Consider the following 16,511-nt stretch of genomic DNA (forward strand, 5'->3'; position numbering starts at 1 on the left):
GCCACGCACTAATCAAGGCCGGCACTTTGCAGAGGTGCAGGCCACGCACTAATCAAGGCCGGCCCTTTGCAGACGTAAAGGCTATGGCCGGCACTTCACAGAGGTACAGGCCACGCATCAATGAAGGCCGGTACTTCACAGAGGTACAGGCCACGCACTAATCAAGGCCGGCACTTTACAGAGGTACAGGCCACGCGCCAATGAAGGCCGGCACTTCACAGGTATAGTCCATTCATTAAGGATGCCTGCATTTCACTGGTACAACTCATTCATTTAATGAAGGCCGGCAATTCACAGGTACGATTCGTTCATTTAAGAAGGCCATATGAACCCATAACTCATCAAGGGGGGAAGGGACGTCACTCTTTCAGGACGGACGGTGGGCAACAGGCGAAAGCAGATATTTCCCTGCACGTGGGGTGCACTTCCCGCGTGAGGGCCACTCTCAGGGAGAGGACTCCCCTCAGAAGTCCCCTACGCGTGATCTCCATCGATCAGACCCGCTCCCCTGATCTCTCCCAGTCTCGGGCAGCAGCCGATCTTGCAAGACAGAAACTATTAACTAGGAGGCTGCTGGGCGGGCCCTTTGCAATCAATAAGTGCCCGCGGTCTTTCGGGTTTCACTTTACATGCAGTATTGATAGACTCCAGCTTGGCCGTTCTTTGGAATGGGGGGGGTGGGGGAGCGTGGAGGAGGGGGTTGATTTCCCTTTTCTGAGGTGGTGGTATGTTCACTTTTCCAATTTGGAATGTGATGTGTGGAGGGTGCAGTTTTGTTGTCATCTGCATTCCAAGATTGACACTATCTTTGATGGGGGTTTGGGGGGTGGAGAGGGGGGGGGGGTTGGGGGTTGTAAACCACTTCCATTCCTGTGAAATTTTCTGAACTTTTGTCATTATGTTTCTGTGCATTCCAAAAGTAAATGGTGCCAGGTGGGTAGTAGCCCACTCGACCGCTTTCCCTCTCTGTGGGTCTGAGGGGGCATGGGGGCCTCGGTTTCCGTGGGTCCCCTTTTCAGCTCGCCCCCCCCTCTCCCCCCCTCACCAAGCAAGGTGCTGGGATGCAGAGCAGTGATGAAATAAAGAGGGGAGCCAATTGCTGGGCCGCATGGGGGGGGGGAGATAGCTGCTGGCTGCGGAGCGGGCGGTAATTGCTCGAGACAGGCAGGGCTGGGGGTTGGGCTGAGGCGGCCGCGTATATATACCGAGATCTCAAAATTGAGAAGCATAAATAAGTGCAGGAGTGATCGAAGCCCGGCGCAGCCCATCTCGGACGATCTTCGATACGCCAAAGCCCCTCCCCCACCAGAGGACGAGCGGAGAGGAGAGGGGGGTGGCCTGGACCAGCCGAGGACCCAGGAGCGGGCGTCCGCGGACAGGGCTCGCACTCTCCCTCTCTCTCGGGCTCGGCCATGGAGGAGCTCACGGCGTTTGTCTCCAAGTCTTTCGACCAGAAGAGCAAGGAAGCTCTGGGGGGTCTGGGGGGCGGCTGCGCCCCCGGAGCCGGCCGCAAGGAAGGCATCACGTACCGGGAGGTGCTGGAGAGCGGCCTGGCCAGGGCCCGGGAGCTGGGGGGGTCCGAGGAGTCCGGGCCGCAGGAGCCCGGCGATGGCGGCGCGCACCACTGCCCCCTCTTCAAGGAGCTGCCGGAGAGCGATCGGGACAAGCTCAAGGACTTCGGCCGGGGGGGTTCGGAAGGTAAGTGGGTTGGGTCGGTGATAACATATCACCCTATTAGCGCCTATTGCTCCTCCACAAAGTTGCCGGGTGCGTCCATTCCGTTCATACTGTACTTTGTAAAGTGTGCGGGCCTGATTTACAAAAACGTTTTCAATGGGGAAATCCAATAGAAAAACGCGTTGTTAATCAGACTCTGCGAATTTGCTTCTGGAGTTCTGATATATTGCAACATTGTAGGGTGTCAGGAACGGAGAGCTTGTGGCAGAACGTGGGATTGTACGTGACATCGATTTATCGAAGTTGGTGATGCTTTAGGCGAGGGGAAAGTAGGGTACAGTGGAGAAGTATCAACATCTTGTCAACAAACGAGGGCTAGTCCCTATAAAGTAGAGGGCGTTGGGAGATATGATAGTGCCAAACTGTGTCTTAATTCGCTTCTTAGCGCGTTCAATACTATTTCGTGGACCGTTTGAAGAAGAGCAACACGCTCCACTCCCTCCTTAAAAGAGCATCCATCTCGTTATTGAGCTTCAAAAAGTCAAACAGAACAATGTGCGTGACTTATTTGTATAAGCGCCTGAAGTTGGAAAGGGAATTCCTATGCAGGGCACTGTGTGTGTGTCATTGAAAAGGGAGACAGCGTTGGCCCGTTTTGGGCCCAGTAAGCGCAGAAGGGCCTTCCCGGGGGTCACGGCGCCCAGATGTGCGGGCGGCTGTTAGTCAGAGCCGGCCGGGCTCCCTGCTTCCAATTTAGGAAAGATCCAGGGCCCGGCCTGGACTTGCGCCCATTTACATTTCAAACGCAGACATCTCTCGGAGGGAGGTCCGAAGCCTCGCTTTTTTCAAATAAAAAAATTGCAAACTTACTTCCCTGCCGCGGAAACACAGTTCAGCGCCGGCCGGAAATCGAGAGGGGTTTGCTTTCGGTTTCGCCCACTGCAGGATTCTCACAATGAAGTTTGAAACACACCAGGGCGGCGGAAAGGTGACCATTGCTTTGGACATAGGTGCAGCGTGCGCACACACACACACACACGCACACACACGCATTGGGCCTTTACATTGATTGGACATATTGGAGAGGGCGAGACAGGTCAAATGAGCGGTCCGAGAGGTGCCAGAGAGCGTGGGGTTCCATACATTGATGCAAGTAAGCGGGGGTTCAGCACATCCGACACACGTGAATTACCGTTTGTGTTATGTCCACGCGTGTGCGTTTATATGAGCATACGTACGCACGTGTAAGTGTGCAGGTCACACGGTTCTATACCGCATATATATAATATAAATGCGCACGGTGCAAGTATATACTGAGGACTAGATAAATGCATACAGGCACGGGCACAGAGAGGCTGCCGGGTGGGCTGGCTGGGTGCTGTAGCCGGGGGCTGTCCACGCCACCCCCCGCCCCCAGTAACAGCGCCATACATCGGCGACTGGCCGTAAAACGGGGTACGTTTGCAAGCAGTGGAAACAACGAATCGTCCCTTTGCGGCACTGCAACATAGTATCGAAATGTCCGTTGCCTCCCCTGCGTGTTTTACCGTACACACGCACATATATCCATATATCGGCGTGTAGTGCGGTATATATGCACACACATTTCTGATCTGAAGGTCCACATGTGTAAATCCCATGTTGCGCCTCCACGGAGACAGAGAGCGACCGTTCGATCATGCCGTGCATTTTGTGAGCAGCAATTATGCACGTGGCCTTCCCTGGACGAGTCATTCCAATATTCAATTACCAGGGGGAGGTCTGCGCAACAGCTGCGCAATCACCTGTTACCCCGCTCCCTTGCCAGGGGGTTGCATTGTGTTGATGTGAGCGATAGGAGAAGCAGAAACGCATCCCCGCCTACCACCGTCCATGTATTTTCTTGAGCTGCACACGGTAGTATGTATTAATATAGCGAGTCTCCGCAGCTGCAGTGCAGCACGGGACGGCACTGTGGTAATGAGTGCCGGCAAGGGGTATGTTGTGTTGAGAAGTGGGTCCCCGTGTCATGTGGCCTGCATGCCCACTGTGGAGATGAGGCCATCCCACTATTATGCAGCACAGGGTGGGTGGTGGGGCGGGAATGAATGCATTTTACTGCCAGGGTGCAGTGGCGCGGGCCCGGGGTGTATCGTGGTGGAGTGTGGAGCACCCGGGTGCATTGTGTGGGGGAACATAGCCCCCCACCCCCCACGCTGCACATGGGTTTGTGGTGGCGAAGAGTGCAGCCATAGACGGGGTCGGCCTGGGGCATAGTATTGTCTCGGGAACCAATGAAAAAAGTTGCCCACAGTTGCAGATGGCAAATCTTTCCTTTTGTGACAGACCGTTTTAGTAGTACCCGAGAGGGAGTTTATTTTAAAAATTAACCGTGATGCACATAGAATATGCATTCAGCAACCCTGGTCAAAACTACTAGCTGCATTGGTTAAGTAACTTTGCAAACTGGCACACATTGGCCAAAAGAGGGGCCCATTTTGACCCAAAACACTGGCCCACAGCAGCATTCTGTGTTTGGGCCTTGCCCCATTTCCCTACAGACCAGTCCGAGCCGGAGCGGAGATGCCCCTGCGGGCGGCTGTGAAGGAGCGCAGACCCCGGGTGGGCAGGCAATCTGCGGGACAGATAATCGTTTCTAATCCGATCCCACCTTCTGCCCCCCGCGGATCCATCACTCTCACCGCGGACGGGACGGCAGGCCCTGTCCCCTGGTCCGGCAGCTGCTTATTAAACATCACACACCGGCCAGGGACTCTGCCATTGACCCCGAGCGGGGATGGCAGGTGTTCCACGGGGCAGTGGCCCCTGTACTGTGGGACGGGGGGCAGCCTCTGTGGAAGGCAGTGGCCGGCCGCACCGATCCCAGAAACAAGACAAGTCCTATGGCGGCCGGGAGGGGGCATTTACCGCCATTCAAACTCCATATCCGAAGAGAGAGGGCCCTATCCGCGTGTAGTGGCCCTGGCAGAAGTGCCTTCCCGAGCAGGGCACGTCTTCAGCCCGCCTTCGCCCAGGCTGCCTGCAGGGAAAGCGAGAGGCCAGGCTCAGTGCCATGCGCCTGAGCGCTTATCAGTACTCGCGTGTGCTGCTTCTATCACACACGCACGCAGAGCGTTTTCCCGTGGGATTGCGCCTTTGTAAAACGCTTTTGGGAATCAGGCCCAATGGGTACATTTTCACCGTTATAGTCATCGTGTCGTATGCAGAGGAAGGAACGACGCGTGCGCATATAAATGTGCGTGTGTGTGCGTGCGCGTGCGCGTGCGTGTGCGTGTGTGTGTGTGTGTGTGTACATAGAGCTGGAATATATTGTTGTTCGCGTGCATGCATTTTTCAGCGGAGTTGAATATTATTGCTGAATACCGTTGTCTCTAGTCCCAATTTGCGGCAGCGCCCCGGGAACGAAGGGCAGGGGGTTGTCGCGGGATTTATTTTTGCACGTGTTTCAAGGGCTGAGCGATGCGTGTCTGTGGAGTTGAGACTCATTGTGCTGGGTTCGGGGGGGGGGGGGCAAACGTCGGGGCTACTTCAGCACCTGCAGTCCAGAAGGATTTCTCATTTTATTTTATTTTTAAAAAGACCTCATTCCTTTTCATTGAAACAAAAACGAACATGAAGGGTCCTGCAGCTTTCAAGCAATATCGTGCACTGCTTGGCTGGGGACCAGAGTATTCTGACCCCCACTGATTGAAGCACTTTTTTTTCTCGGAAAAAAACATAACATTTACAAATACACTTTAAAAAAAATGCGCATGCCTTTATGTGATTTTTTAAAAAAAAGCAATAACCAGCCAGTCTCAAATCAAAACTAGTTCTTTTATTTTTTATTGTTGTGACATGTTTTACTGTAATTTTATTTTATTTAAAAACTTGTATACAGCAGATTTCCCTTGGCACACTTGGGAGAACTGAGCAGTATTATGTTATGGCCGATTGACCATAGCTCCGCAGGTTCAGGCGTTGGCCTCAGGCTTGCGGTCCGCCTGCACCTCGCTTCTTCCAGGGCCGCCTCCGCCCTCACTGCAGGGCCGATACATCAAGTACAATTCACTCGGGCAATAATACGGCCCCTTTCCCAGCGGAATAACACCTCCCCTCTGAGAGCGTTTAGACGCAGATGGAATCGGGCCCGATAAAAACGTGATATTAGCAAAACGTGATATTACTAATACGTGATTAGCCGGGACGTTATGGGGACATGTTCCTCATTGAACAGTATCAACAGCGAAACAGCCGATTGCAATCAGTGACCCACGCACTGTACTGCACTCAGGTGCACACGTTATACTGCCAACCCCCACCATGGACCGCACATTTCAATGCCACCCCCCCCCCCAAACCCCCCTCCCCCAAATGTAGAATTAATACGTTTCTGACATACAAGGGTGGAGGGCCGACTTCCGGCTCTATGAAGTTTTTTAGTGACGCTCTTTGCAAAGTATTCTCGGGCCTGATTCGCAAACGCGTTCTTCAATGGGCTGGCCTCATGTTAAAAGGCTGTTGTAACTCAGGCCCCTCGCATAGTATCTCTCAGCCGAAAGACACGGGCCTCTCCTTCCCAGAGTCTCCCCCGCGGCGCTACATGTGCGACACACTGGGCCGCCTGCCCCCCCCCCCCTGGAAAGCGGAACGGCGGCGCAAATAATGGCGCAGTGGCAGTCCATTGTGAGCAGTCTGTATTCGGATCCGATGCGTTCCATCCAGGCTGGACATCCAGACTCCGAAAAAGGAAAAAAAAAACACGAAGCACGTGAACAAACTTTAATGTTGTTTCTCTACCAAAATATCCCAGGACCAGTGTGTGTCATTTTCGTTTATTCTGTAATGCTCCCTCTTCAATATGCTGATGTAATGTACGTCGGTACAGACACACCTATAAGAAGACGTGCTCCTTTACGAACATATCTGCTCACACAGATTACTTACACATGCGCGATCGAGCATATCCGATAATCAGAAATACCAATATAAGTACAATGGAACACATCCTTAAATACCATTTTGCGAGAGAATGGAAGTACCGATGTCGAATATGCGCAATTATTTGACTCCACTTTAAAAAGAAAATGCGTTTACATTCTCTCTCTGGGCAGGGCCTTTAATTTTAACTAAGTTTCCTGTCCGTTATAATTCGATCGTGTGCATACGTCTAGTAGAGGAGAAATCGAACGGACTTTGCGTTATTCTCTAAAACATAACCCACGAAGTGGTGCACGGATGCGCCAACACCGTGCTCTTATCTCATGTGTGCTACGGCGGCTAACAGGTTTTAGAATGCGTTCCACATAAATAACAATGGTCTTGAATCTTCTGCATGCATCAAACATACACACGGCGAGAGAGACATTCGTTAATCCCCGCCCCCCTCACACACACACTCCCGCCGCGGGACGATCAATTTTTAGATTGGTTTTAGATGCTAAGACTAGTGTGTGTATGTGTGTATTCTTCTGTAAATGGGTGTGGTTGGAAGTGTGTGTGTGTTTGTACACATTCTCGAATCCTTCTGTCCATGTTAGAGTTGAATGCGTGTGTTTGTTTACACATTTTCTAAATTCTTGTGTGCATGGTTAGAGACGAAGCTGTGTGTGTGTGTGTATGTTTTCACATTCTCCAATGCATTGAATGGTTAGAGGTGGAGGGGTGTGTGTGCAGACACATTCTCCAATCCTTCTGTGCACGGCATGATTAGAGGTGATGGTTTGTGTTTAGGCGTCCTCGAATCCTTCTCTCCATGTTAGAGGTGAATTTGTGTGTATGTTCACGCATGTTCTATTTCTTGTGTGCATGGTTAGAGGTGAAGGTGTGTTTGTGTTTACTCGTTCGCAAATCCTTCTGTGCATGTTACAGGTGAATGTGTGTGCGTGTGTCTGTGGATGTTGACACATTCTCAAATACTTCTGTCCATGTTAGAGGTGATTGTGTGTGTATGTTCACACATGATCACCTTATTGTGTGCATGGTTAGAGGTGACAGTGTGTGTGTGTGTGTGTTTACTCATTCGCCAATCCTTCGGTGCATGTTACAGGTGAATGTGTGTGTGTATGTTTACACATTCTCTAATTCGTTTGTGAATGCTTAGAGGTGGAGGAGTGTGTTTGCAGACACATTCTCCAATCCTTCTGTGCATGGCATGGTTAGAGGTAATGGTGTGTGCTTACGCATTCTCGAATCCTTCTGTGCACGGTTAGAGGTGAAGGTCTGGCACACGGTTTACTACATGCCGTGCATTGACTGGGGGTCGTGCAGCATGCAGCCCTAGAATGCTCATGTCCTGGGCGAGCTTGGCTTTGCAGTTTCACTTCCCGTGGCATGGGGTCATCGCAGGCTGACCTTAAACGGGTTCTATGTACACAGCTCTGCCCTCAAGCTGGGGTGTCCGCCGGTGTGTTACGGATATGTGGGGTGTAGGGTATGGGAGGGGGTACTGTGGGGAGAAGTGCCGCTACAGCTCACCGTGTCTTCCCTCCTCCCCGCCAGGCATCTACGAGTGCAAGGAGAAGAGGGAGGACGTGAAGTCGGAGGACGAGGACGGGCAGACGAAGCTCAAGCAGCGGCGGAGCCGCACCAACTTCACCCTGGAGCAGCTCAACGAGCTGGAGCGGCTCTTCGACGAGACCCACTACCCCGACGCCTTCATGCGGGAGGAGCTGAGCCAGCGGCTGGGCCTCTCCGAAGCGCGGGTGCAGGTAAGGACCCGGCCCGACCGCTGGGGGGCGCCCCAGAGGGCAATGGATGTGAGGGGAAAAGGGACGGGCCCTCTGCTTGGATGGGGCTGCAGGAGTCTACCTGTCAGATGGACTGGGGTGTCGTATGTGTGTGGAACCAGGGCTTCGAGGCTATCTGCCCCAGTGGGGTTGGGGTAGACTGGAAGGCTCGGGTTCCATTGGCAAATGTTTATCTGAGATTAGAGACCGGTTCTGAGGGTGTGTGTGTGTTTGGGGGGGGGGGGGGGGGGGGTTCTGAGAGACCGGGGAGAACCACTGAACCTTCACACCTTTCAGGAGGGAGACTGGTGGGGGTGACACTGACACAGATAGGAAGACGTGAGCCAATGGGAATGGGGAACAGCTGGGACACGTGACCAATGGCATGTTTAGCCCTTCACAAACTACTGAGGAAGCACGTGCTGGTGAACAGCTTCCAGCTGCGTGATTTACACATGAAGTCTACCTCCTTTGGCGGGCAGGGGGGGTCACTACTGGTATAAAGGGGGAAGAGAGCCAATTAAGGAATAAATGTAAATATTGAAAGAACGAAAGAGGAGTCACGAGGAGTCACCGAGGTAGAAAAAACAAAACTGAAAGCAGGCAAAGAGTTGTAAAATGAGAGAGAGCGGTGGGTACAGAGAGTGAGAGCTATGGAGGGGGAGAGGACGAGAGAAGAGGGGATGGAGGCAGGCAGGGCGCCTCACTGCCCTGCTGCTAGGCCTCACACCGAGGCTGCTGCACGGTACCCCAGAAGTGGCGTCCATGCAGGCGTCCGGCCGCATCTCCGTCTCGCGTAAAGATGGGCAATTATTCCTGGGCTCGCCCTGATCTCCGGGCAGGGAAATGCCCTTTGCAGACTCCCCCTGGACTGCAGGAGTCTAGGGCCCAGCCGAGTGGGAAAGGGTGGCGCTCCCCCGGCCCGTTTATCCCCCCGCAGAACAATGGGACCCGGCGGAGGGGTGCAGGGCCCGGGGCCCCGGGCGGGATTAGCCGCAGCCCCGGATGACCTGTGAGGGAGGCCGACATATGGACGGCTGTTACCTAAACCCAGCCCATCTGCCACCTCCAGCCCTGGGCGACGGCAGCACACGCCGCCGCTGCGGGGCCAGCACCGCCGGCCTGGGAACCTTAATCCGGGCCGGGCCGTGTGCACGGATCTGCCCTCCCGCCCTCCCTGCGCCCCACGGCCGACGGGGGCTGGCAGCCAGCACATCTGTAGGAGGCAATGTTAAAGCACAGGCACACATGTGTGCACACGCGCTGGTGCAGACACCGCGAGCCCATCACAGCGACTCCACTATCTAATAACTGCCGCCATTAAGTGCACATCTGTCATTGTCACCACCGGCCATTTGTCTCTCAATTAAGCAAAACTAATACAGTGGCTCCTAATTGTCATACGGGCTGTAAAGGCGAACGTTCCACACAATAAACTAGCACGTGGGTGAGTTATCCACACCCCGCCCCCTGCACACCCATTCACAAAACCTCACGTGCGCCAAAACCTGCAGAATAGATACAGGCCCCATTGTACAAATGACTTGTTATCACACATATAAGCACGTTATGTGGCGCACGCAAAAACGAGCGGAGATCAGCACAGACAAAGTTTTACAAAGAGTGTTTCGACGATCGTTTCCCCACTGAAAAACGCTTTGGTAAATCAGGCCCAGGCAAACACTGACACGTTATGACGCAGAACAAAAACGCACATTCCACTTACAATTGCACGAAATAATTCGTTTTCACAAACATCCAATCCTGGCAAAGGAAACTACTCAGGCCCTGATTTACAAACATGTTTTCGATGGGACTTTCCCATGTCAAAGCATGTTTGTAAATCGAGCTCACGGTGCGTTAATATTTCCCACTTCGACCGCAGTTTGGGGCCACCAAGGTCGCAGGAAAGCAGGCCCCCAGCAGCAGGCCGAGGGAGGAAACTTCAGCCCAGAGCTCACTCGGGGGAGGGGGCTTCAAAATAAAGCGCGCACACATGCATGGGGGCACATAACCATATTACACAGAGGAAGGAGGTGCTGCGATGCCGTGCAATCAAGGCGCCGTTTACAGACGGCTTCTACAGTACCGAGCACGTTCTGTTTACGCCTGACCCACACTCCTTAGACAGGCGTGCCCCCAAAGCGCCAGCGAGAACGCATCTCTCGGCCCCGGGAACCGGTCGCGTGGAACATGGCCGCCGCGCCAAGCCTTCGCCGGGGAACCGAGGCCTCGCACTGAAACGCCGCTCGAATAAACCCGCCATTGCTTCCCTCGAGTCGATTACATGCGTTCGCTTGTAGCGCTTCGTAAAAATTCGCGGCCGCTTCAGGGAGCACTGGCACCGGACGCGTTGTTCAAACATCACAAGGCAGAACTGGGAACAAGTACGTGGCACCTTGAACCCCAATACACACCGGCTGCGATTCCGGGGATTCAGCGCTACCCGCGGCCCTTCTTCACACCGAGGGACCGCCCGCCCAGCTCCGCCCAGCTCCGCCCGAATGAACTCACAGACCCGGGCCCCAGTCCTACCTTGGGTCGGGGGCAGAGCGTTCCCCCACTCCCTGCTCGGCAGCTGCCTGCGCTCGGCTACTTCCCAGGTCATACCTCCCAAGGCAGCTTTGATGTACGGTTTCCATAAAAAAAACAATCGACTTTTAATTTAATTCTGCGCTCCCCGCGCCCGGGTGCTTTATTACCAACGAGTCACGCTAAAAGAAAATGCCTCGCTGATCTGGGGTCCCCGGCATCGACTTTATCGACCCGGATCTGGGAGGTGTGGACATAGTTATTAAAGTCTTACCCCCGGAAACACACTGCATTGTGCTTTCACGGATAACAAGTATCAACTGTTCAGCGCCTGAGCAGCGCGAGAAAAGAGGCAATTAAATGATAATTATCATAATATGTAGCTGCATGCAAACTGCAGGGGCGAGGGCAACACAGACACGGGTGCGCTCTGGGAGAGGGAAGCCTCAGCGTCTTCTGCCTCCGTGCTCACCCTGGTCCTAGTCTCATTTACAAATGCGCGCATTCTGGGAGTTGTAGTCCCATGGCACTTCAAGAAAACGGGTTGAAAGGAACGATCCGCCAGATGTGGTTTGCCAAAGAGCAAGACAGGACAGGATCCTGTTGCAACGCCCTCCACTCCAGCTCTGACTGACAGCAGCGACTTACTTGTATTTGTTATTTGCACCCCCACGAGGATACAGTCTCCGGCCGAATGTTTATCTACGTATCTAACTGTTGTGTAATCATTAATACCAGGAGAAAAGTTGTGCATGAAATTAACCAGAATTGTCATCGAAATGAGATTATATAAGGAGACAAATATTTTAGATTAAAAAAAATAATAATCTGTCATTTAACAGGGACTCTGCGAAAAGGACGGCCGTGGGTTTGAAAACAAATACATAAATTACAGGTTTCAACTAAAAAGTCTGAAACTGGAACGTGTGGGTAAATAGAAGCCGGCTGCGTTTCTGGATGTTTGTCGGCGGGGGTGAGACCCCCGAGCCCCCCACTGCATCCACGCGCGGGGTTTGCGGGGAAGAGGCTGAGGCTCCCGCGCTCGCCGCGCTTATTAACCTTGTATTTTTAGCGCTGCGCCGCAGCCTCCGCCCGCGCAGCTGTCAGGGGCGTAATTGAAAGTTATGAGAGCGGAGTGAGGAGCCGGCGGTAATTCAATTACGACGAAATATCTGCGGGTTTATGGAGCAGGGCTAAATTAAATGTCATTATTCACTGTCCCTAATGGAAATCAAAAGGAAATGAGATTAGAGCTTCGGTGAAGGCGATCAGTGAGTGGGGCCTAATGAAGAAATAACTGTCTGGGGCCGTGTCCCGCGCCTTGCTTAACATATTCGGGGCTCGCGCCTATTGATCCCCGATTGCGCCGGCCCTGATTTATCGCCGCTCCCCGCAGCGGGCCACGCGGCCTCCATCGCGGCCCGGGAGCTGCGTCGTCCCCGTGGCTCCGGGCGCTTCTAGCGCCTCGGGTCGCTGGTTATTTGGCGCTTCCATCCGGCTGGAGCCCGAGGTTTGAGACACCGGTTTACGGGCGTAAAACACCCGCAGCCGCGACCTCTTAACAGGCCAAGGCCTACATTTACCGCTCGTTGTTTTTATCGCCCAGCCACGGCCGGTCTGAGGCATATTTCGACTGAACGCTTTTTAGCTTCGACTGCGTTTTTTCAGCAAATAAATAAAGATGGCAAGGCACCTACCAAACACCACGAGCTATCCACCCGGCCGATTGCACCAACTACACACCCTGGGTTTGATTCAAAGAGCGTTTCTCTATGGGATTGCCTCATTATAAAAATGCGTCTGTGAATCAAGCCCTTTGTAAATTGGACAAAACAAAGGGGGCCTGATTTACAAAGCGTTTCTCAATGAGATTGCCCCATTGTAAAACCAATTTGTAGGTTAGGCCCAGGGTTTGATTTACAAACGCATTTTACAATGGGGCAATCCCACTGAAAAACGCTTTGTAAATCAGGCCCAATGTGTGCTGGGTCGACTCTGGTTCGGACACAGAGTAGCCATAAAAGCGTAAAAACACACCGTGGAGGCATTCGAATTAAAGCCGCAGCGTCTGCCCGTTTACCTCAAGGTAACGCACCTTTCATGTTTAACAAACGTTCCATTAGAACGCTTGCCTCGCAGCACAAGGAATTATTTTTGGTCTGCATTTTTGTGATTACTAATGATAGACTATCTCCTCTTTTTAACGCGCCTAGAAGTCACTTCGATCTTCCTTCTGTCTGGCACTTCCGCCCCAGGCCACGCTTAGCCGCCAAAGGGTGTCTGACCAGTTCCCACATCCGCTTATTTTACGTTTGGTTTAGTATGCATGGGTGCCGGGTTCTGGGGGGCGGGGAGGGTTGGGGTGGGGGGCAGAGGGGTCCGCTTCCCCTCACTTCTTTGGCAACCGGGGCAGGCGCCACACTTTGCCCCCATAGACATATGGACACTTTTCGGGCTCCGACTAGACTTCCCGGACGGCTTCGCTCGCGCAGGGCCAGTGCCACCGCAGGTAAGGCAAGTACACGGAAAGCAGTGACGCAGAGCAGTATCACGGATCCACCGGTAATGTTGCTTTCTTTGAAAGTTGAGTGACAGTCGCCAGAGCAGAAAGCGACGAGGTAGCTCAGCAGGTTAGGTGGCTGTTGCTGAGAGCATGTTTTATGAGCCGTTTCAAATGCCCGCTGTAAAATGCACCATTTCCAGCTGGGTAGGGACCGAGCTTGGTGGCTTGCTCGTATTCGTTTGGCGGGTGGAGGCGGGGGGTGTTACCTCCATGATATAAATACACTGGAAGCGCCAGAATATTTGTATCCAATGGCGCTTTCGCAAAATCATCAACAGCCGCGCTGTGCGCCCCACCTGCCAGCTCAGAGCTCTGACGACAGCTGGAACTAAACCCACCACTGTGGCGTGCCACCTCATCCCATGCCCCCTGTTACTGGCACAGATGTGCCACCTTCCTAGATTGTACCGACTGTCTTGGTTTTCTATTTCGACGGGCGCTTTGAAGCAGCACTCCCGTGAATTGGTGCCTTATAAAACCAAAACAAAAATAAGTGTGCGGCGGCCAAAAATGAGAAGATGTAATGCGCCATTTGCGTCGCTGCCGAGTGCCCCCCTTCTCATGGGGGACAGAGAGACCCTGACCCGGATTTGTATCCAACACCAACGGGATGTTGAGTTTTGTGGACAAATACCCAGAGTGCAAAGCGCCTTTTGGCTAAAACTGGAGAAACAGATGAGGTTTCCCCTCGGGCTTTAGGCTCGCTAGGAAACGCGGACAAGCTCTAAAATAGGTCATTCCCGACCACTGGTGTGCACAGGTCTGTGCATGTGCACACGGATTAAGAAATGTGATAGCTCAGCGCGTTAAGGCGCCTGCCGCGGAGCAGCGAGCGCACCCTGGTTTGCCAGACAAAGTCGACTCCGCCACTCGCAACTGTTCGGTTGTGCTGGGCTTAAGTGTGTTCTTGGAGTCCCGTCTTCTTCTTCCAAACATGGACATGATACAAACGGTCATGCTGTGTTGTTTTTAAAAACGTGGGCGGAGCTTCAGTATCAATGAACACTTTTTGGATTCCAAGTCTGTTTACATAACACACAGCCCCTGGACGTCACCAAAAAACGAGGGCGCAAACATTCTCATGTGTTGCATAGAGGAGAATTTAGTAGGTTCAAGAAGGCGTGCAGGCAGCTAACTTGTTTACTAATCGTGGCGGCCCACACTTGGCAGCCCCGTTAGCCAGTGCGGAGCTTGGCGCTCAGACACGGTGGCCAAATCGAGACACGAGTTGCAGACTGCCCCCACAAATGCCCAAACCATGGCTCTTTGCCACTGTGGCCCCAGAGGACGGAAGTCGCAGGAAACTAGTTACACCGAGTGCTACGAAATGGAGAGGTGTCTGTGGACGTGTGAATGCCTGGCTCCTTGCAGCGTTCCTGCTGCCCACGACCACACACGGCGCCAATAGAGGGAGGGGGGCAGAGCACACCTGCACGCCGGCGCTCACACATGCAGCGCAGTAGCGCCGTGGCCCTATTAGCGAGATGATGTATGTGCGACCGGAATGTGGCAGGTTTGAATAAACTCTGCCTGCCAACTATCCAGGGTAAATGCACGGAGTGGTCAAATAATGATACATGTTACGAATACCCCGAGAGATTTCACTGTCTAGATTCCGCCACAAAAGGGTACTTTTCACTGCAGGCACTAAACGAACACCTATATTTCTGGCATGTGCCGTAGGGATGTTGCTGGCATGCCATCGTGTGCCACCCGGGCGCGGGGAGTGCAGCTGATCGCCGGGCAGCCCAGCACAGCCCTGAGCCACCCCGGCTAATGAGTGCGCTCAGAGGCGGCTCTTTGCGCTAATTACTCCCTTGTAAATGACCGTCATTAAGGCCCTCGCAGGAGCTGGGAGGCGGGGCGTGGCGCGGGCCGTGCAGTTAGTATTAATTAACCGCACGATTACTTGGCGGGCGAGCGCGCAGCCAGGGTTGGAGGTGTTTGTTTAACTTCAGCTCCGATCAGGTCTGAAAAGACGGGTCTGTGTGCAGCCACCAGCCGTGCAATAAGGTCGATGCCTCCGCGGTAATGCCACCCTCGTGCCAGCGGCATCGGGAAGGCCGTCCAATCCACCCCCACTCGGCTGGAGCGAAAGGCCCACCTCTCCACTCGAGACAGCAGGACTCGTATCACCGACGTGCCCGCCAGCCCCTGCTCGTGTATGGCACTTCCCGGCAAAACAACGGGCATTATGGGACTTGTAGTTTATTATTGCCCGGACTGAGTATAGACGTGACGAGACGATTTTTACACACAGATATCTTACTCCAGGCAGGTGTTGCTATTACTCGCAAAACAATGTGCATATCAAATCTGGCAGCAGTTCCCATGGGATGATGGCACCCCAGGAGAGCTGGGAATGTTTCAAGAGGAGCGAGTTTCTGTAATGCCCCCCCAGGAGCTGCATGCCAGGCAGGACTGGCACCCACAGCCCAGCACGAGTCACTTCACCGCTATCAACGCCTTTCCTAGACTAGCCCAGGCACTCTTTAAAACCAAGCACTCGCCCTCTGCATCACACACATTTCGGAGGTTGTGCGCTTGCGTGAATGCTTTACACGTGGGAAGTCAATTGGCCTCGGGTTTGCTTTATTACCCATAATCAGTTCCTTTGCCGAGATCCCCTAATTAACCAGCCCTGTAACTTTTATTCGAGCCAATTAAGGCACTCACATTAAGTACTTCTCTGTGAGCGGCACCATTTCCGGTTCGAATGTGTTCCGGGACAGAGGTCATTTTCGCCAGAACGCTTTGAAGTTCATCCCGAGGTTGCGCTTTTAGACTCTGCTGTGCCCTGGGGTCTTGACCCACAGCTGCCATCTGATTATTGCTGCGCCATGAGTTCGAATAGCCTCTGACCACGTTCCAGCAACTACGAAAACATATCCCAATGTGTGTACCACCAATAGATGCACAGTGAGGTCTTAACTTGGAAGAGTGGTGGGATATGTGGTTTGTGGATTTGCACATTACACGTGGCGGATTTGCACAAACTGTATTGCTTCTTTGCACAGTACGACGATTTAAGT

General features: G+C 53.2%; 1 protein-coding gene across 2 annotated transcripts in view; it reads left to right on the forward strand.

The window, feature by feature from the left end:
* Positions 1–1,217: 1,217 nt before the first annotated feature.
* SHOX (SHOX homeobox) overlaps positions 1,218–16,511 on the forward strand; it is a 67,715-nt gene continuing 52,421 nt past the window's right edge. For both annotated transcript variants that reach the window (XM_069636636.1, XM_069636637.1), the window contains exons 1-2: positions 1,218–1,698; positions 8,158–8,366. In XM_069636636.1, the coding sequence (XP_069492737.1) occupies positions 1,413–1,698; positions 8,158–8,366 (495 nt within the window). In that variant the 5' untranslated portion in view covers positions 1,218–1,412. The remainder of the gene's footprint in view (positions 1,699–8,157; positions 8,367–16,511) is intronic.

Source organism: Ambystoma mexicanum, chromosome 7p (assembly GCF_040938575.1).
Source record: "Ambystoma mexicanum isolate Mex_15411 chromosome 7p, UKY_AmexF1_1, whole genome shotgun sequence".
Taxonomy (NCBI): Eukaryota; Metazoa; Chordata; class Amphibia; order Caudata; family Ambystomatidae; genus Ambystoma; species Ambystoma mexicanum.